Source organism: Heptranchias perlo, chromosome 15 (assembly GCF_035084215.1).
Source record: "Heptranchias perlo isolate sHepPer1 chromosome 15, sHepPer1.hap1, whole genome shotgun sequence".
NCBI lineage: Eukaryota > Metazoa > Chordata > Chondrichthyes > Hexanchiformes > Hexanchidae > Heptranchias > Heptranchias perlo.
Genome location: NC_090339.1, coordinates 31,967,033 through 31,989,390, shown reverse-complemented (window position 1 = coordinate 31,989,390; position 22,358 = coordinate 31,967,033). Strand labels below are relative to the sequence as shown.

Genomic DNA, 22,358 nt, shown 5'->3' with positions numbered 1-22,358 from the left:
GTGTGTTATATTATTTAGTGCAGTGTTGACAATAGAAATTACTGACTCGCCACAGGTGTGGCTACGGTGGTACCATTTTAACCACATGCACTAATTTTAGTAGAAAACACATTTCATACACCCACACAATACAGGTAAAAGTATCCTTCCTCAAACCCCAACTGTAGGAGTGTCATAACCCATCTTGTCTCCCCCCCCGCCCAGCTGATTCCCACATCAAAAAGGGATATACTCTTCCTTTGATTTTTTTTAAAGGAGGGCTGGAGAATCTGTGAAACCCTTTCAATTGATACTATTAAACAATCCACAAGAGCCTTTCAATCAGTACTACCAAATAATTTTTAAGAATTATAAAATAAAAATTGAAATTGTAAAATATGTTTTTCCTCTCCTCACCAATTCTTAAAATGTTTTTAATCACTACTAAGGCCATCACTAGTATTTGCTGAATTTGGCCTTTTGCAATATATACATTTCCTAAACCTGATCAAATCTATTATAATCTTTATATCAAATGATATCTGCATTCATACACGATTCAACAAGATAGTGGTTGCTGCACATGAAGCTTGATTGAACTAACTTAAAGAGTTTATAAACTACCTAACCAGAGGATATCAAAGATTTTATGTAAAAAAAATGCAATCACTACTTGTCTGATGAAAAGAGACACTGTATTTAAAATGTCTTTGCTAGCCAGGTTTGGCTGTGTATTAAAGTTATCAAATTATACAATTCCTATATTGCAACCTGCTCTAAAATTATACATTCTTAAAACATTTAACAATACAATGTGTCAAACACCATTACAGACATTCACCAGGAGTATTACTTTAGTCATGATTAAATTAAAGAACTTTCATATTAAATAGGATTTCAAATATTCTTCAGAAAGGGGAGATAATTTCTGCCAGTCACTATGGCCCAGAATTTGCTGGAGCGGGACTTCTTGCGGCGTGCGCTGGTTGTTTTTACCTCACCCTTCAGCTCCAATTACTTTTGCACAACATATTGCTGGATGTGCGAGCCGATAACCACATGGCAAGGTCAACAGGGCATTTGGGGCCTTGGTGAATGACTGGATCAATAGTCTATCTCCTTAAACAATGGGATTTAAGGAATTGAATGGTTAGCAAAGCTCTGAAGTGGCAGCTTGAGCATTATTTAAACAAAGTTTATCACCGAATTACGTGCAGGAAAATGTGTTGTTCAAAGTTTTTTTGCTATGGAACAAATCAATTTAACAAATCGGTTTAACCAGTTAAACAAATTAGTTTGTTGCTTTCTTTATGTGGCATGTGCAGAAAAATTATAATTTAATCACTAACTGGTTTCAAAATGGAAGGCCATTTTTGGAAACAGGGTCCTTACGCCATTAAATAGCAGCCCTAACTTTCTGCGATGAGTTTAATTTGTTTATACAGCCAAATGCAGAAATTTCTTGACACTCATGGGGAGGTTAACGGCGAGCTTTATTTTTTGTGAGGTTAACAGTGGAGCGATGCAAATAGTCCAGCAATTTGTTTATAATTCGCAACTCATGCTGTATCTCTTCCTCACCACAAATTGCTAGATTTTTTGCACACTAAAGGCAAGCGCCTTTAATTCGCCATTATTTTGCCAGCAAATTCTGGGCCTATGTATGGCTATATATTCAAAAAGAACATACTTAGAATTTACCAAATAAAGGAAATCATCCCTCATTAATTTATGAAGAAGCTACACAAAGCAACTAGAGGAAATCATCCCCACAGGTTTTTAAAACGGTTACTTCATTATCCACTAACATTAAGACAAAAAGTTCATTGAACTACACCTTTTAACCTAAAGCCCATTCTCTTGGAATGAAAAATTTTCCTTTTTAACATGCTTCCCACTTTGAGAATCTTGGGATAGATATGAAACTAAATGTTGTGTAGTCTTAATTCTCAATTCAAGTTTACCCTCACCCACCCAAATGTGAAAATGAAAATGGAAGTTTCCAAAATGTTTTTGTTGAATGGTTAAATCCCAGCTACATGGGACAACAAAGGATATTGTCATCTGTTTTTTCTGAGATTTTTCAGCAAGTGCTGAGAACTATTTTTAATGAAGAAACCTCAGTGAAGGGCTAAGGCCCATAGTGCAGCATATCACTGAGGTTGACAAGAGCAGAAGAGGAATGAAACAGAGTGAACAGGTAGGCGGAGTGAAGATAAAAATGAGGAGCGAGGGGGAAAAAAAACAGTATGGCAACAATCTCAGGATACTGGAACATCCTTGATGCAATGAGTCCATGGTGAGCATTAAGAACTCCTAGTCAGCTATGGAGAAAAAGACTTCATGCACACCAACATTGTGCCTTAACCCAACCTCAGGACAGCATCTCCTACTGCTTTAGTGCAATATTTCCAATACCTACACCAACAATCGTGTGGCCTCTAACTCTGGTTACCATTAATTTGTAGTTTTGTGGTGTGGCCCACTAGGAATGGAGTTAACACTATCTCAAAAACATTTAATGTGGGATGTATAAAGTGTCAGAAGACTTTCATGTCTGTGCCTGAGTTGAATCCATTTTTCCAGAGATAAAGGATAATATGCTAATCCACTGCACCACCATATAATAAAGGGAAAAGAAAGTGTAGGGAGGGGGCAGGGTGGTACTTTTTGTTCAAAGTATTCCACATTTTTATCCAAACTACTCTATCTTTTTCAAAATACTCTTACTAGATATTTATTTGACTTTTTTTAAAGTCAATTTTCCTGCCTGCACAGAGACCTTCAAGCCTGGCTGCTCCACCGATACCAATTACAGGGTTCAACTTCATACTGACTAGAAAGCCACTGCAAAATCCCACCACCTCCCAACCATAGGAAACCAGGCTACAAGCTGGGAATCCAAGTTTCCCAACCTGTATCATGATTTCACAGGATTGAGCGGCTCTGAAGCTGCCACCAGGCTCTTCTAAACTGGAATTCTCAGGATGTTTGAACAGCCTAGCAGGGAAGGGGTCCTATTAAAGAGTCTCTATGCCCGTAGGAAAATTTATGCTTTTTTAAAAAAAATAGTTATAGAAATATCTGGTAAAAGTATATTTTTTGCTATAAAAATGGGATAATTTTTTTTCAAATACTCCCCATCTAAACTTTCATTCACAAAACAGGTTAGAATGAAGAAAGCCTTCAGTCCATTTGATCTCATCCTTCCAGACCATCAACCCTACCTTCTTCTCATTACAGTATCTAGTTGTTTTTCAAATTAGTCCAGTGTCCTGTCCCCACAGCCCCTGCAATGCCTGCAGCATAAGCTCGCAGTCAAAGCTGAGGCACCAGTGGGTGAAGCTTTCCCAAAGAGGGAAGGAAAAATGAAATTGGTGAAACATCCTTGACTTCCTAACATGCCAGATTCATAGTGCCATAGGCAAAAGTTTAGGCACAAGTCATCTGTCAACGCTTAGGGGAAATGTGCAGACCGAAGTGAAGGGAAAATAATACCAAACAAAACTTGGGAAAAGCAATGGGAGACATCAAGAGAAAGACTGCATAAAATACAGAAGTGTAATATTTCCCTTAAATTTAGAATATTTCACAACCACGTGGTAACCAACTGTCCACAAAAAAGTGAGAAAGGGCGCAAAACTCCTGCTCAAAAGATAGAGATGTTGTCGTGCTCACAGGGGCAACAGAGTGTGGCAGGTAGCTCAGAGACTCAATAACAATATGTATAATGGAGTGCTCATCAATCAGTTGTACTTGCAAGAATCAGTCAGGTAGCGCTGGCGTTTTTAAAAAATAAAAAACAGCAATGATTCAGTTCATCCTTTGCAGTTGTACACTGAGTCAAGCATTTTCTTGATCCATGTTGAAGATAATGTAGCAAGTCTCCAAGTGATCTGAGCCCAACCGATGCTCAAACTGAGGTTGGAGATCTTCGGGGGTCAAGCCCTTGAGAAATTGAGAAGCAATTTCATGGAAAAGAGTCTGACCAACATCATCTGTAAACACAGAACATTGTCAATAATTCGGTTTCAAACTGGGCTGATTGCTGTTAAAGATAAAAACAAATGGATCAAATATCAATTCAAGAACAATTTCTAAAGTGCTCACTCCAACCGTAAATGCATTAGACCTAAAATTGCTGATATCCACTCCACCAACGCAAGCGCAGCAGAGCTACAACCCCTTCTGCCCATGACCAAAGATGCGGACCCCATCCCAAAGTGTGGGGACAGGGTCATTTGCATAACTGCAGCAGGCACATTGTGCCTGCCAGGGAGCCTCAGCAGCATCCTCCCCGAAGCATCAGTCAGAATCTGACGGTGGAGAGGAGGCCTGGCAAGAGCCCAATGGAAAATTTAATTTCTTCAATCTTCTGCACCCATTGGAGCAAGTGGACTTCTTGGGGAAGGCAATCGATTCCCTCCAGAGTTAACTACTTTTCCCTCGTAAATGTCTGGGGTCTTCTTAAGGCCCTCAGTATGACTCAAGCCACCTCTCTGCTGGTGTGAGTTCCACTGAGGCCTTAAAAGGGCGCAATGGGTGGTATTTCCAGGGGCAGCCTGGGAACTCCCCAGGCACACCCCCTTGATGTGTGAGGGCGGCAGAAGATCTGACCGTGTTCCTCCTCCACCAGAATTTAGAAAGTCACTGTAAACAGTGCAGATTCCTTTCCTCAGCTACTATGGAGATTATCATGATGTATTTGTTACTCTGCTCAAATGTTATGCAGAATTCTCAGAAATTCCCTAACAATGGCTCACTGGTCTGTTATCTTGCAACAAAATGGTTTATGGTAGCAGTACTTATATAACATGTAACTGAAGAGTGTCACAGTTACAACATTCAGTTTCATATCTATCACAAGATGAGTAGCTTTAAAAAGGCACTGTCCCTGCACCTTTTCCCTTGTAAGAGGATGGATCTATTTTAAAGTTCACAAAAGATACATGAAAAGGCAGAATGTGTTATGTGGACTCAGATTTCTGTATCAGATGGTATTTATATAGGGGTGGGAGAAAGAAAGTGGTGATATTAGGAGTATTCTTGGAAAAATGGGTCAGATTTTCACAAACAAATCCCAATGAAAAACTTTCGTAACCAGCCAAACAAAACACTATGGGGTCCAATCCAGTTTTTACAAGTACATAAGTACAATGGTTCTGACTGATCAAAAACCTTTATTAAAAGGAAAATCTAATCAAAGCTCCTAATATCAGATCATCTGTTACACAGAGCCCAAGTGCAAGTTTTTTGGAAGGGTGGAGTTTTGAGATAAGGCACCCAAAGTTGATATTGTTCGCCAGTTCAAGTCAACTTAAGGCAGACACCTCAAACAAAAGAATAATTAGTCAACAGTGGAAGAAAAAGTCAAACTAAAACTGAGGAATTCACAATTAAAAGCCTTTTGCCACCTGAGCCCCTCAGTGCTGTGTCAGAACAGTATTAAGATTGGGGGGATGGGGGGAGAAGAATCATCACGTTTGAAAAAATACAGTGCACTTTAACAAAAACATTTCAAATACTGCTGTCCAGTCTACATGTGCAGTCTGTCAAGACTTCTCCAACCCTACATCTAAGTAAGCACCCTCATTTTTCCAACTCTGATGTATTGTGCATTTTCTGCCCCAACCCCCCTTTAACCCTCAGTGACAGAGTCTTCAGCCACCACACCAGAGCAATCTGGAATACCCTTCCTAGATCTCTTCATCTTGCTATCGCTTACCCAGTCCTCAAAACAGATCTCCTTGACGTACTTTCAGCCACCTCTCCTAACTTCTCTCTCACTTCTTGCTCAGCATCCATTGCTCCTTCTTGCAAATCACCTTGGGGCATTTTGTTATGTGAAAGGTGAAAGATAACTGTATGCTTTTTAAGTGTATAAAAATAGATTTAAATCTTCTTTCCATGTGAAAGCATGAAGTATTCCTAGAAATATACCTGCCATAATCAAATAGCTTCCTGTGCACCACAGTCAGCACAACTTTCACCAGAACATTTTGTACCCAATGCATGGAGCAGGAAATTTTGTAACCTTTCACAAATAGCCTTGGAAGCTTTAGACACAGTTACAAAAGCGTGTAGTATTGTCCAATACAACTGTAGGAACCTATAGAGCAAAATGGTCTATAAATAAGACCAGTATTCTGTGCTGCTAATTTAAACTGGTTTCTTAAACCTCTATTACTTTAGAGAATCCTCCCATTCCAAAAGGATAATCACATTGAAACACAGATCTCAAGTTCGAAATACATGAATCATTTTTTTAAAATGTTCTGCCTTCTTATCCTTATTTGTGGGATTATGCATCCAAAGCTGATAACGCTACCTCACCCAAGTGTCCACCTTTCACGAATAAGTCTAGACAGTGAGTTCTGGCAGGCTATTCAACTGTGGAAGACATCCTGCCCTCACTCAACTTCCACAAACACATGTATATGCCAGCAGGCTTCACAGAGTAGCAATTAGGAGTGGGAATCCAAGCTGATTTTTCCCTAACCACAGAGGCTAATTGTAGTATTAACTGCTGGCTTAACTGAGATCAGCCAACTCAGTTAAGGTGGGCACCGAATCTAGGACCTTCTGGTTTGAATGGCTCAGTATCACATATACTGAGAAAACAAACAGGTTTAAATTGATTTGAGGATTGCACATTGAGTTGGATCTTTAAAATATCATATCATGACATAATAAGATGCAGGTGTTCATCCATGACTTCTCACACTGCGAGTTGTACAGTCACAAGGGAGGATGAAGCGTAGGCAAGGGAGAGAAGGACAATCAGAGGGTCAGTCATCTCCTGTTGCTCTTTTGCCACTTTTAGGAACCAACGATAGTACGGTATTGGTGAAGGCCTGGTAACAGGTCTCCAGTCTGTCCTCTCAGCTGGTTAGTGTATAACAGGGAGAGACTCAAAGGAGAAAATAATTAGGGTGACTTTAAATAACCTCACAAACTTTGAATATTAATATAAAGTATTCTCTCTGCTTCTCATCTAAATTAACGCAGGAAAAAAAGGAACCCGAAGAAAAAAAACAGAAATGACTCTGGAGTTCCCGTTGCACAAATTTATACTTTTTTTTAAGCCACACAACATTCTGATGCAATCATATAACGTAATGATCTAACAACCCATGTACTAACTGGTGGACAGTAAGCCAGGATCCAGGCTTTCTCTTTTCCATTGCAGAATAAAAATAAATTTCATATGCCTTCCTACCTATACACCTCTCTCGCAGAATCTTAATGGTGGTGGACAGGTTGACAGCAGCTTCTTCTTGACCATCACCTTCCTCTCGAAATGCCTCATTATTAGCCTCAATTTCTATGGCAGTGCGAGCGTTACATACTATGTCCGCAACATCGTCCTCTCCCTCCTCAAAGTCATCTGGGTACTCTATAAAGTCCACCTCATCAGTGGCTACCAATCATAAATATAAACAAAGTTTATAACCGGTATCTATACTTGGTCAAAACTCATTCATACACTCTCAGGATATCCAACTCACACCTTCTATTATATGGCGATAGATGGAGCCATCTTAGCGGTAGATGGCTCCAGGTTTGCTAAATGGTATATTTTTAAAAGGAAACTTAAGCATGGCACACCTACCTCAAGTACCTCTGTGCACACATACAGAAATGGCTTTGTATTGCACCTGGCACAGAAGTGGGTTGTACAGTTTGCAGCTGCTTAACGATAAGAACCAGCTGACCAAATTATTTTGGCACCCATATATGGACTCCAGTTGCTCCTAGCCAAGGACTGCATGGTAACTTTGTGAAGGTAACAGCTGAGGGGAAGGTGGGGAAAAGCTGCTTCAATCCTAATTTCCACTTAGCTGAACACCAGATGAATTGTACGATAATGTCCTCTCGGCCAGTGTTCCTGTGCATCAGTGTCTATACATGCAATAAAGTGCATCCATAAGTGAAGGAATTTTTGCCCAGAAGGTACCAACAGTAGAATAGGTAATTTAGCATGTGAGGAAAATAAATAGATAGTAGCTATGACGATTCATTCTGTTTAGCTTTCCTCTCTTTTACATTAATTACTGTATTTCTTTAAACTTTTCTTGGGGGAGCGGGGGTCTGACATGCACTATGTTCAACAAACTAATCTAAAAAACCCATGTAAGTAGTTTGTTTGCCTAATATGGAGTACACATTTTTCTCCATAGGGACAAACTCCACATACCCAAGCCCAAAGAATTTAGACACGGATTGCCAACTGCCAAGGCTTACAAATCCAAGTATGCATAGGATTACTGTTGTAGTTTAACAGTCTAAACCATGCAGCTTACCAGCCCAGAGCACTGGTAAGTTTCCCACTGCTTGTTAAGCTCAGATAATGCAGGGTTTCCTGGAAACAAGTGGGCAGAATCTCTAATAAATAGCAATTCTTATCCATGCATTTTAGAGTGCTTTTTCCCTTCCAGGTGCAAAGTATTTTAATATTTTTTATATGTATTGCTGATATGGGACACCTGTCAATCATTGTATAATGCCATACCATCAACCCTGCCTCCTACAGTAATTTGAACTAAAGAAGACAAATGTAAATAAGAGGAAGCAAGGAATGGGGCTTGCTGGAATAAGAAAATGAACAGCAGCAAATCAGAAGAAATTTATCTTTTAATCCCTTTTGAAATGTTTGAATAAAAAGTACATGCTTACCCTGTTTGCAAGGATTGCAGAGCTTAGTTATAGTTTGGCTAAGATGCAAATCACAAATGAAACTTCCCTTTTAGATAAATTCATGAAGTAAATCACTAATCTTAACACTTTGACAAACAATCCTCAAGTATATTCCTTCAGATTGTATTGCCCTTTTTCTTTAGTTACTCCTGCTCCCAACTGTTCCACTGATGTAATCATTGGTGAATCTCAAGCAAACCATTACTATTGTCTGTTCAACACATGACAGCAAGAAGTGGAACCATGAATAGCAATGAAATTTAAAATGGAAATTTCAGGTGAGGCAATATGGTGGCAGAGTACATTGGACTAAAATACATTGCACATGGAGTGGTTGGATGTGGGATTGTGCCTGCAATGCCTGACCTCAACTGTTCCATCCAGAGGCCAAGCACTACCCACTGGGAGTGAAAGGGCATTCACCCCCTCTTAGGCATCAGCTATAGACAGCATTTCTATCATTTGGGGGCAAGTATGACAACTTCATAGAAACAACTTGTATCTATGTAGCATCTTATCACATTTCTCATAAGTGTCCCAAAGATCTTCACATAGAATTGTCCATTTACTATCATGTGGATAAAAGCAGCAGCCATCTTGTGCTTAACAAGATCCCACAAATAGCAATGAGATTAACCAACAATTCATATGGGTTTTTTTGATGCTATTGGTTAATGGATGAATATTGGCCAGAACATCAAGAGAGAGAAAATAAAATGACAAAAGTGTAGAATCTGGATTTTTAACAAGACATTAGCTATTGCAATACGGAAGACTTCAATAGCATTGTCACCAGGCTTGCAGTAAAGCATAGGGTGTGAAATGTTCAGTTTAAGTGGACATAATATGAAAACACAACAGTGTTTTTAGATTTTCTTCCAAACTTGGGTGGTGCCAGAAATAGTACTTAGTTATGTCTAACGTAGCAAGTACTACATAAATGTGATTTGTTTTTATAACACTATGAAGTACTGGTGATTTACTGGTTTCTCACTGATGATGGCTGTGGTGAGAATGATTTGAGGTGATGAATTAAGAGCATTACTAAGAAATATATTGGATTAATATTAAAAAGTATTAGCTTAGGTGCAATATTTGCTTTGGCATACTGGTAACAATATACTAAAAACACCTGGTGACAACACTGGAAGTATTCAGTTACATTGGGGATTAAACAAGTATCAAAAGATTCTAAATGTCAAACTACCTTCTGTCTCTTCAGGGGTTTCAACACTTGGAGGTGGTACTGATATTTCATCCTCTGTATCCTCTTCTACAGAGGACAAACTATCCTGATCAAAGTCGTCAGAGTAATTACATTTATCTTCTTCGTCACTGGGCTCCATATTTTCGCACACCTCCGAGACTGCCTCCTCTACATTTTCATCACTAAGGCAATGTGGTGCTGAGTCTGGTTTGATGTTCCTAGTACACATGCCCCCTTCACAAAGATGCAGAGATTTGTGTAGGTCACCAGTGAGCTCATCACTCTCCGACTTGGCAGAGTGTAGATGCTTCAGAGAATGATATTTTGTAAGCTGAGATTCCTGATCCCTGATGAAGAGCTTGAGATGTTCTTGGACATAAGGTATTTTGAGGATAATGCTGGCACTAGGCCTTTCTTCAGGGCACTGGTTGAGAATGTTTTTGATCAAATTATGCTGGTTTTTAGAATAGCTCTTGGGTACACAGGCATACTCTCCTTTTACAATTTTATAAAACAAGCTAATTAGGTTCCTTGCATGAAAGGCAGGTTTCAAAGCACAAAGTTCAAATAAAAGGCAACCAAGTGCCCAGATATCAGACTTGGAGCTGTATGGAATATCTTGACAGAGTTCTGGGCTCAAATAGCATGGTGTGCCAACACAGGTACTTGCCATATCCAAAGTGTGGGTCATTACTTTAGAAATTCCAAAATCACCAAGTTTAACTGTACCTTTCTTTGTAAGAAAGACATTGGATGTTTTAATATCTCGATGAAGAATTTTCAGGGAGTGAATATACTGAATGGCCATAACTAACTGAACAAACCACTGCATAATATCCTTCTCAGCAAAATACCCCTTCTCTTTTTTAGACTGGATTAAGTCATCCAAAGTGCCACCATCACAATAATCTTGCACTATGAAGACATACTCTTCCTCTAGGTCAATGAAGTACTCATGACAAGTGACAATGTGAGGGTGCTTGAGTCTGGTCAAAATGGTCGCTTCCTGCATAACAGCTTCTTTGGTTCTAGTCTTGAGTGAGGAATCAATCTTTATTCTTTTGACAGCATACAGCTTTTTTGTTTCTAAATTATTCATCAAGTGGACCTCTGCACTTGCACCCCTTCCTATTGTCATGATTTTCTCATACTTCTCCATGTTATTCTGTTCAGTTACAGTTGAGAGTTTGCGCTATATATACACAAAGACAGATGACAAAGATTATTTCTGCTCAGTTTGCATAACTAGGCAGTGAAGAAACAGTAATTTATATGATTATTTAATTAACAATTACTCTTCAGTTAGTTAGCATGAATTATTTCAGTGGCAAACCAACAGTGAAGTGCCATTGATCTGTAGGGCACAGACTGCAATTTGTGATCCTCTACATGCAAGCTCCTGATGTTTATTAAAAGACTAAAAGGTCAATACTCCTTTTGGGGGCGGTGGGGGGAAGAGAAGAGGAGAAGGGAAGCAACTTTCGATCTTTACATACTCGTCATCTCGATAAGTACTACAAAATTATTTATAATTTCTCCTACCTGCAGCAAAAAATTACAATTTTTTTTTGTAGAGGATCAAACTGCTTAGTATCCACCACATCATATCTCCCAACCAGGTACAGGAGCAGGGGCAAGCAAAGTTGCAGAGATGGAATAGGCAATCTTAGTGACGGGGAGAATACGGGGTCTGAAACTCCATTCAGAGTAGAACAAAGTAGTGAGGATGCGAATAGTCTGGCTCAGCCTGAGGCTGCATCAGGAAAGTATGGGAATAGTCTGGCTCAGCCTGAGGCTGTTACAGGGAAGTATGGGAATAGTCTGACTCAGCCTGAGGCTGCATCAGGGAAGTATGGGAATAGTCTGACTCAGCCTGAGGCTGCATCAGGAAAGTATGGGAATAGTCTGACTCAGCCTGAGGCTGTTACAGGGAAGTATGGGAATAGTCTGACTCAGTTTGAGGCTGTAACAGGGAAGTATGGGAATAGTCTGACTCAGCCTGAGGCTGCATCAGGGAAGGATGGGAATAGTCTGACTCAGCCTGAGGCTGTTACAGGGAAGTATGGGAATAGTCTGACTCAGCCTGAGGATGCATCAGGAATGTATGGGAATAGTCTGACTCAGCCTGAGGCTGCATCAGGAAAGTATGGGAATAGTCTGACTCAGCCTGAGGCTGCATCAGGGAAGGATGGGAATAGTCTGACTCAGCCTGAGGCTGCATCAGGGAAGGATGGGAATAGTCTGACTCAGCCTGAGGCTGTTACAGGGAAGTATGGGAATAGTCTGACTCAGCCTGAGGCTGCATCAGGGAAGGATGGGAATAGTCTGACTCAGCCTGAGGCTGCATCAGGGAAGTATGGGAATAGTCTGACTCAGCCTGAGGCTGCATCAGGAAAGTATGGGAATAGTCTGACTCAGCCTGAGGCTGTTACAGGGAAGTATGGGAATAGTCTGACTCAGTTTGAGGCTGTAACAGGGAAGTATGGGAATAGTCTGACTCAGCCTGAGGCTGCATCAGGGAAGGATGGGAATAGTCTGACTCAGCCTGAGGCTGTTACAGGGAAGTATGGGAATAGTCTGACTCAGCCTGAGGATGCATCAGGAATGTATGGGAATAGTCTGACTCAGCCTGAGGCTGCATCAGGAAAGTATGGGAATAGTCTGACTCAGCCTGAGGCTGCATCAGGGAAGGATGGGAATAGTCTGACTCAGCCTGAGGCTGCATCAGGGAAGGATGGGAATAGTCTGACTCAGCCTGAGGCTGTTACAGGGAAGTATGGGAATAGTCTGACTCAGCCTGAGGCTGCATCAGGGAAGTATGGGAATAGTCTGACTCAGCCTGAGGCTGTTACAGGGAAGTATGGGAATAGTCTGACTCAGCCTGAGGCTGCATCAGGGAAGTATGGGAATAGTCTGACTCAGCCTGAGGCTGTTACAGGGAAGTATGGGAATAGTCTGACTCAGCCTGAGGCTGCATCAGGGAAGGATGGGAATAGTCTGACTCAGCCTGAGGCTGTTACAGGGAAGTATGGGAATAGTCTGACTCAGCCTGAGGCTGCATCAGGGAAGGGTATGCAATCTGTGAAGGAACCGGGTTTGTGGCAGGGACCGAAGATGATGACTTCGGACTTGCCAAACTGGAGCTGGAATTTATGGTAGAATGGAGGTAGAAACACCTCCTGCTCCCGTCCGCTCCTCCCGGACTGACTCCGGCCTTCAGTCGCTCTATTTAGGTTTATTCCTCTGAGGCGGGCTGAGGGCCCGCCCGCAGCCTCGCACTCCCTCCTGGTCTTGGTCCGCTCGCCGGGCCTCTTCTCGCCCTTTGGTTTGATCGGACCAGCCGCGAGGTTTTCCCTCTCCCCGATTCTCACCTGGTCAACTATTTATCGTCTCGTCTCTCGGGAAGTGACGTCCTGCTCACCTGTAGAGGCAAGAACCTCGCAGCCAATCAGCGGCAGTAGTAATAGCCACTTCCTGATCGAGAGAGACAGCAGGTGCGGAGCCAGGTCAAGGGGGCAATGCAGTTCAGCAGTTACTTTTTGTTTAGGCATAATGGCACGTTTGATAAGTTATGTGAAAGACATACAATTGTAAACAATTTTACAACACCAAGTTATAGTCCAGCAATTTTATTTTAAATTCACAAGCTTTCGGAGGCTTCCTCCTTCGTCAGGTAAATTTACCTGAGGAAGGAGGTAGCCTCCGAAAGCTTGTGAATTTAAAATAAAATTGCTGGACTATAACTTGGTGTTGTAAAATTGTTTACAATTGTCAACCCCAGTCCATCACCGGCATCTCCACAGAAAGACATATATACATTGATTATAGTGGTAGGTTTGTATGAAGTAATTCTGCTGACCCTTCACGTAGCATTTCTGACTTTATACCCTGGTTATTGATTCACTAAAGTTAAGAGTCTGTTTAATCTTCCAAATCCTTTCAAAACTTTGAAGACTTCTAGATCTTCCTCAACCACTGGTGAATCTTATATTGTAAGTGAACTATATTACACCTTTTCCAGAACTCCAATATCCTTTCTATAACAGGATACTCAAACACCACATAGTACTTGAATTGTAAATTTTAATTAAAGTCTCAGTTTTTCCATTATAAATCCTTATGCCCACATTTAATCAAAACTACTTATGTAAACTTACTGCTCTAGTTAGTGGAGGGAAGGTGTAATTACAGTGTGACAGTTACAAAGTCTATTAGATTTCCATAATAAATTACAAAGTACAGAATGCAAGACTTTAAAATAACTAAATTACATCTGCACACCCCGCTTCAATTATCCCCTTCCCTCTAACTGCATTTGGTCTAGATCAACTAGTAAATTACATAAGCCAGGATAGCATTTGCCTTTTTCCCCTCCTCCAGCTGAAATTCTACTTCTAAAGATCTGTTCCTCCATTAAAGATTTTACCATTTAGAATACATTTGTAGTCTCATTCCAAAAATGCACATTGAACTACATTTCTCTCTGCCTGATTCTCTAATCTGTTTAGGTCATCTTTCAATCTCCTATGCCCAATTTGGTGCTACAGAAAATTTTCCTTCCTCCTTTCCCCTCCCCAACACTCTCAAGGTAATTAAAGACCTGACCAATGCTTTACTGCAGTCTAGATTTGCCCACTAACACAGCAAACTTATTGAAGCAATGTATTATAAAGTTAAGCATGGTAATGCCCATCTTAATACTGAAATGTACAGATGCCAGTATTCTTTATGTACTTAGCACAGATCATGTAACTACTGGTTATGTCTTCCCACAATCTTGTCATTTACATTTTTTGGTCTCATTAGTGTTGCAATATTTAGTATGCTATGCAAGTACTTTTGTTCTTCCACTTAACTTCAAACTTTTGTCCTCCAGTTATTTATAGAAGACTTTTCCCCTTATTTTCCCACTGAAGTTGCAATTCCACCCATAGTGGAGAAAACTAAATAAGTAGGTTTGGTATTGCTCTTCCAAAAATCCAGGATGGTATGAAACACCTCATTGAAACATGTTTCAAAAAGTTAATGTTATGCATTCAATGAAAAAATAATCTATAATTGTGAATGTTAAAGCAAAGCAATAAAATCAACTGTGCAAGGTCATTTCTGGTAACTGCTACACTGAAAGCAAAATATATTGCAGTCACCAACCAAAAGGAGCAAGAGATTGTCAAAGAAACCAAAAATATCACTGCTGGAAGTGGGGAAAAGAATTACCTCAGGTAGTTTACTATTCAAACAGACTCAAATCACAACTAAACAAGGAGAAAAATTGGCTTACAGACTCATTAATAGGAATGAGAGACAATCCAAGTGCAGGTGTACATGTGCATTTTAAAATCTGGTACATGTACCCCACTTACTGCCCTCTAGCCAAGGAAGTAAAAAGTAATGTATCTGCCTCAATAAGTGGCAGCTGTGATGTATAGGGAAGTGAGGGCATGAAAAATTGCTAACCTGCAAACATTGTCAGGTATGTATACTACACAAGCACCTAATCTGAAGACCATCTTGTGATAGGAACAGTGGTTCACATATCCATAGCTACCACTAAAGCAGGCTACATTCAAATCCTGGATTTGTGTATTAAATATTTTCCAGCAAATTAAGATCAATTCAGTTAAGTGTAAGCATGTGACTATCCAAGTTAGCATTCAACTGGACATAATGAGCTGCAATAGGCACTTCAAAATCATTGCATTTACAAGTTAATAGAATGCTCAAGGTCTGACCAAACTGTTCCCAGCTCTTTTGACAGGCATAGAATCTTAGTGGGTGAAGGTGGCTGTGCTCTTGTCTAAGGGTTTAGCTTCATGTGTACTCAACTACAATCAGGAGGGGAAAAAAGTGTTTCACTTTTCTTCCCCCACAAAAATGTAGCCCAAGACACAAAATTGATATTTTACATTTCTGTAAAATTTGTCAAGTTGCTTGTGGATATGTATTGATTATACATTAGCCCAATTAAAAATCAAATTAGGCAGAGTCAAACATCCTAGTTACAGTTGAACCCTCCCTCCAATTAGAGGACAACATTTCCAAAATGGGGTAATCATATCCCCTCTTGCATGATCAAGGAAAACAGTAAAAGCTATCCCTTCCATTACAACAGCCTGTGTAGCACTTAGATACTGTTACCATTTTGAAAAGGGTGGTTAATTGGATCAAACATTGCTCTATAATGAATTTACATACCAAGTCTGAAATCTCAGCTCCAGTGGAGATGCAAAGTCTCAAAATCAAGAACAATTAAAGTTCAATTCTGCTTTACACAAGGTTTTCAAGCCATTTCTTTATTGAGTATGCAAGTTAGATAAGACAGTACAAGACCAGGGTCAGCTCAATAGACTCTTCAGTGTTAATAGCTACAGCATTTACAGTACTTTTGCACAGCTTACACAAAAGGTGTTTACATCAAAGACAAAATTTTTGCATTGTCAGTCTACAAGTATATGCAACACCCCACCTCCCAATTTACACATCTAGTTTGACTAGATCTAATGGGAAGGCTGAATACAAAGTACATACATCAGAAGAGTCAATAACTCAGACTGCATTGGTCACTTAGGATTTCTGTATTTAAGTTACTAACTTAAGTAGGAGACCTTTCACTGATTAAACAGTACATGTACAACAGCCAAAAATCAGCATTTTACCCCATAGAGATCTCCTGTACATTGAAATTAGTAGCTGAGCATGTACTGCAAATACTTCAACTATTGCTTGAAGAGAATGAAGCAACAAGTTGAGTAACATTAAGATGACAAATCTAGACAAGATTAACCTAGGTGACAGGAATTCAAAACATTAGATAAACTGGAATGGACATTTTAGACTCTAGATTGTAATATAGCTTTCAATTCTACCTGCATACATTTCAGATTCTGTTAACCCCTTGAGGACTGCAGTAGCCAAGATTAATTTTATTCCAGTTCCAATCTCTTGGCACTGTGGAAGTTCTTTTAAAAAAAGAAAAAAAAAGTTAAGATGCAAAAGTTTGGGGGGGTTAAAAAACATGTGCATTAGCTAGTTATTTAAAATTGTTGAAGTTTACTGTTCCATTGTTGGACTTGTATATAATTCCCAGTGAACTAATGAACAAAACTGTTGCTCATTAAGTGAGTTTCCCTCCCCCCACCCCCTCCTCAATCCTGTGCATTGATCAGCTAGAAAAAGGGCTTCCCACAATGAAGGTGCAGACATTCACTTGTGTAATTTATATATCAGAGCTTCCTGAGCCACCTTGTTGATTACCCTCAAGTGAAACTTCAGCTACTGAAGGAATAGTATTTTCCCCACAGTATGGCTTAAAAAAGGTTACTGCAGGTCAGGTTAAACAACTATTGGAGCATTCCTAATTCTGTTGAGTTAAAATGAGCCTATATTTACATTTGGCTTGAAAGGATTTCTATTTGAATGGGTCAAGAGTAGCAGGCTTGACAGTTTAATATAAAAGATAGACAATGATGAGTTTTAGCATAAACATTTATGACTGGAAAATTTCAGCAATATTTACAAACAAATCACAATTATAAATACAATCAACTTCACACTACAAAACTATGAAGTTATATTATTCATTATTACATTAAGTCTATTAGTCATTTCTTCATTTCGTTGTCTTTGCAGAATGTTCTTCACATTTGGGCCACCACTTTGCCTTTTTCCTGCTGCAAATAGTCATCTAAAAACCCTCTTACTATTAAGGGAATGAAGTGTTAATACTGTAGTGCTATAATTGCACTATGAATTCAGACATAAATTACCCATAATTGATAGCAGGAAGAACACAAAAGGAGTAAGAAGCCTTCACTGCATTTAAATCCAACAGCAAGTCATGGAATGACTGCCTAATAGATGTGGTTAAGATACAGTGTGTAACATTATGAACACCAGCCCAATTCAAATTATTTACTGCCACATGCATTTTATGATAACCACCTTATAACAAGTTGCAGTGCACATAATTCTTTCCTGTACTGGCTACCAAATTTATGGTGTCAGTTGGCAATTCTAGATCAAGTGTCTCTATTTGCATGTACAAGACACTGCAATCATGTCCTTGTACTCCTTGTATACAATGTGATCATTCTGCTCCTTCATAAGAACACTAATTGGGCTGTATTTCAAGGGGACACAAGATGGACGGGGGACATTTTTATCAACAATTTCATTGATAAAATTCTGCACTATTGCATGGTTTGGAGAGTGGTACCCATAGTTGAGAATTCTAGGACAGTCTCCCCTGCAAAATTTTGGATTGTACTTGTGAGGAGCCACAATCCAGTGATCCCATCCCAGCTGCTCAAAGCTTACCCAGAATGAATGGAGTTTGCATTTGTTCCTTGGAGGACTTTTCTTATGGAGATAGTTCGGAATGTCTGAGCCAATGTTACTTAATTGCCGGGGCTTCCTAGACAGTACACGGGATTTGGATGGCCTCTCTGGAATTTGCTTTTCCCGTTTCTCCCTTCTTTGATGTGCAGTCTCATCAGTATCATTTAAGTACAGCAGCAGTGAGGGCACTTGCAGATGAACAGCAGAGTTCCTTTTTTTGTCCAGAGTTCTTTGACTGGCCTTTACTAGCTCAGCACACTTGTAACTGATGTGTAGATCTACTTTCTTCACAGAATTACCAGTTGGGAGGAAGACACATGGAGTTATGTCAGCTTCTGCCCATTGGTCATTCAGCTTTAGCACAAACCTGATTGGCAATTCTATGGCAGTGGCATTCTGAATAGAGTTTAGGTTAACATAATTTGCAAGGAGACATTTGATCTCACAAGAAACCTGGAAGTGATTGGGAAGAGGGCTGTGCAAATACACAACAACAACTTTAATCAAATGTTCCAGCTCTGGAAGATAGTGCAGATTGTATTGAACATGATGGGCATGCCAAGGACCTGCATTAAAAAAAAGATATTAGCATTTTACCATTCATTCATAAATTTAATGTCCCTACTCTTCCTTTTCTCCCTCCAATTTCTCTTTCTAGTAGAAACTTTAAAGAGCCAGCAATGTTGCCCCTGTCTAGCTAAAATCAGAAGTACAAGGTTAAACAAAGAATGGGCTTCTTTGCTGGAAGCTCAGAAATTATGATTTTTTTGAGCTCTTAAAAAAAGTACAAAAATAAAATCAGCCACAACTATTCAGTCTCTATTGAAATGGACTTCAACTTAGTATTCAAAATACAAGCCAAATTATACTGTTTCAAGCATGTAATTTATATTGGTATAAATTAGAAAAGTCTAACACACCTAGGGGACAAAGCACTTGTTTGAGCATTTCACATTTATGCCACTATGACCACCATGCCTGCATTCTTCCAGATATTAAATGGACTATTGAAGCCAGAAGCTTCAAAATCTACTTCATCCCCAATCCTCTAGAGTATCCACTACTTGATCAAGATATCAGACAGCAAGCTCCATAAAAGCCATGTCAGCTCACAGCCATCACAGCCATCCTCAAAAATACATTTTGCATTAAAAATGAAGCTGCAATTCAATTTCAGATGGTCTGTAGTGCAGTGACCTCCGAGAGCTCGAAATCAGTCACTCCCTCCCACTAACCACCTTACAAAAGGACCAGTGGTACGCTTAAACATACCAAGGTGAGGTAGAACACATGAACAAGTTCTTAGCTTGGGCCAGGAGCAAGAAAAAGGCGATTAGAGTACTATCCTATTGGGAGGGTGCCAATAGAAAAAGGAGCAAATGCAGGCGATCTCGCAAAAGGAAACTGGGTATGAATGGCCAATCTTTTGCTTACGAAAATGTAATTATCACACAAAACTCAGTTTGGGTACTTGAATTTTTTTTTAAAAAACTGCATGGAAGCAAAAATCTTAACAGGTCATTCATCTCTTAAAAAAATCAGCTGCAAAATTGAATAATTTTTGTAAAGAGAATGTGTTCGTGGGATTAAGTCAAAATTAAATCGCTCAGATTCTGTAAAACCACGAGTTCCGATATAAAGCGGAAGACAATATTAGTCTTACTAGTAACCATGATACTTAGGCTATTATAATTCGCCAAAAGGAAATTTAAAAAGGTGAGATTAAGGCAAGGAAAAAATAAAGCTTCCTTTGAATTCGAAGCCAAGTTTCGAGAAAGGGGGCGATTTACCTGAGCTGGCGAGCAAGACACTCGTGCTGGGTTTCACCAGCCGAATGGTGTTGGTCGTAATGGTCCGGTTAGTTTTGGGCTTCCCATCCTGATCTGCCGACTGTTTGTAGAGATAGGCCATGTATTCCATGTGTTGATCATCTACCTTCTGTTCAGAGAGCAGCGGAGGGCGGGGGCTGACCTTCCCAGCCAACATCTCGATTAGGGGACCCAAGTCCCTTACCTCCCTACCGCCAGGCTCTTCACTCACCCCAGCACCTCCATGCAATGCTACAAGCTCCAGTAAAAGTATCAAGACACGGAATACGTGGCGACTCCAAATCATAACCCAGCACATGTTAGCTCCTAAAGGTATCACCGTACAGGTATCTGCAGACCAGATGGGACCATAACTCCAAGGCACTATTAACTCAAAAGCGTTTCTCTGAATGCTCCATAAAACAGCTTGTGCAAATTATCTCCTAATTAAGGGTGTTCTCGTGTGATGTCATCAAATCAATCAGTTGTACGTGACGTACCTTCATTTTCATTTGACATCATTTAATGAACTTTTTGGATTCGAATGGCTGCACTATAATAGTTTGTTCAATCGGAGGTATCGTTTTTTATTATAAAGAAGTTATAAATCCGGTATTGACTTTTTTTCTTTTTTTTCGTGTGGGATGGAAGTGCAGGTAGTGACATATTGCCCAAAGTTTGGAAAATATCAAGTTAAGAGCTAATTGGATTCTTAATTATCTTAAAGGGGCATTTTCAACAGTGCCTGGTAGCCCCGCACATTGGAGGACCAACACATTGCTTTATAAAAGACTGTTTTCATGTGTAATACCCTCCCATGCTACATTTTCAATCTGAGCTATCCCATGATGAAGTACAGACTACAGGTAGGCCATCTCCTCCCAAAGGAGAGAAGGAAAATTAGACCCTGAATCACTTCTAGGGTGCATTAGTGTATCTCCCAGTAGGGAGTTTAAGAAGGATATTACTGGAGGTATGCTCTCGTATCTGAATGGTGCAAGGCAAGGACAGACTAAGTAGGAGAAAGGGGAAAAAATTAAGTTTATTACTCTCACAGAAAAATGTTGCCTACTACATAGAATATCACTTTTCATTTACTCTGTTTATCCACCATGTACATGTGCTGACATTAAAAAGTTTACTTTCTCCCAAAGTTCTCCCTTTCCTGAAGGTGTTGACTGATGCTGGGGTATGTTTCCACCGTGTCCGTGGTCCTCCAGTACCTCATCTGTAAACCTAAACAATGAGTTTCAGCAAACTATATAACTGCAGTGGGGCATCACAACTAAGAATTATGTTGCTTTTCATTGATAGCCATACAAGTGCATTTTCCACCAGAGAACACTAGATTGTGGTCAGGGGCAGGAGGCCTAGCTGAATATTCCCCTCCCTGGATTGAGGGAATTGTGACACCCCTACTACCATTTCAGCTGAAATCAGTTAACTCAGCACAGACCGAGGATAAAGGCTGACATCTTTCTGGTGTGAATGGTGCAGTGCCACAACACAGTATATTTACCCAATGAATCATTAAGCTTTCTGTTGATTTAATATTTTGGCATGTTTAGCATTGCAGATGAAAAGAGGTTTGTTTTAAAGTTTAGTGATTTTCATGAGAGGGTCACGCTTTCATTGCTATAGGAAGACCCTTGGAGATAGAGGAAATTTTAGGAGCAGGAAAAAAGCCATTTGACTTAACAAGCCTACCCTTAGGAACATAGGAACAGGAGTAGGCTATTCAGCCCCTCAAGACATTTCCAACATTTAATGAGATCATGGCTGATCTGTATCCTAACTCCATCCACCCACCTTGGTTCCATATCCCTTAATACCATTGGCTAGCAAAAATCTTTCGATCTCAGAATTAAAATTATTAATTGACCTTGTATCTACTGCTTTTTATGGGAGAGAGTATCACACTTCTACCACCCTTTACATGAAGAAGTGTTTCCTAACTTCTCTCCTGAATGGCCTGGCTCTGATTTTAAGGTTATGTTCCCTTGTCTCCCAGTGAAAAAAGTTTCTCCCTATCAAGTCCTTTCAAAATTCTAAAACCCTCAATCAAATCACCCCTTAACCTTTTATATTCCAGGATATACAAGCCTAGTTTATGTAATCTCTCCTCATAATTTAACCCTTGGAGCCCTGGTAACATTCTGGTGAATCTGGGCTGCACTCCTTCCAAGGCCAATATATCCTTTCTAAGGTGCAGTGCCCAGAATTGTACACGTTATTCCAGATGTCATCTAATCAGGGCTTTGTACAGCTGTAGCAAAACTTCCTCCCCTTTATATTCTAGCCCTCTAGTTATAAAGGCTAACATTCCATTG

The 22,358-nt window shown here is 39.9% G+C and overlaps 2 protein-coding genes across 4 annotated transcripts; both read right to left on the bottom strand.

The window, feature by feature from the left end:
* Window positions 1-666: 666 nt before the first annotated feature.
* nek12 (NIMA-related kinase 12) lies at window positions 667-13,322 on the bottom strand. Of its 3 annotated transcripts, none has more exons than XM_067997023.1 (4): window positions 13,255-13,322; window positions 9,884-11,075; window positions 7,199-7,399; window positions 667-3,977 (listed from the first exon to the last, which is right to left on the bottom strand). In XM_067997023.1, the coding sequence occupies exons 2-4, from the start codon at window positions 11,040-11,042 to the stop codon at window positions 3,823-3,825; spliced, it is 1,515 nt and encodes a 504-aa protein (XP_067853124.1). In that variant the 5' UTR covers window positions 11,043-11,075; window positions 13,255-13,322; the 3' UTR covers window positions 667-3,822. The 3 variants fall into 3 exon arrangements, with proteins under 3 accessions (XP_067853124.1, XP_067853125.1, XP_067853126.1); XM_067997024.1 differs by lacking the exon at window positions 13,255-13,322 and adding an exon at window positions 11,426-13,247; XM_067997025.1 differs by lacking the exon at window positions 7,199-7,399.
* A 3,695-nt stretch (window positions 13,323-17,017) lies between these two features.
* On the bottom strand, window positions 17,018-20,408 carry bmp15 (bone morphogenetic protein 15). Its single transcript, XM_067996663.1, has 2 exons — window positions 20,011-20,408; window positions 17,018-18,786 (listed from the first exon to the last, which is right to left on the bottom strand). Exons 1-2 carry the CDS (start codon window positions 20,345-20,347, stop codon window positions 17,912-17,914), a joined length of 1,212 nt encoding a protein of 403 aa, XP_067852764.1. The 5' UTR covers window positions 20,348-20,408; the 3' UTR covers window positions 17,018-17,911.
* Window positions 20,409-22,358: the final 1,950 nt, after the last annotated feature.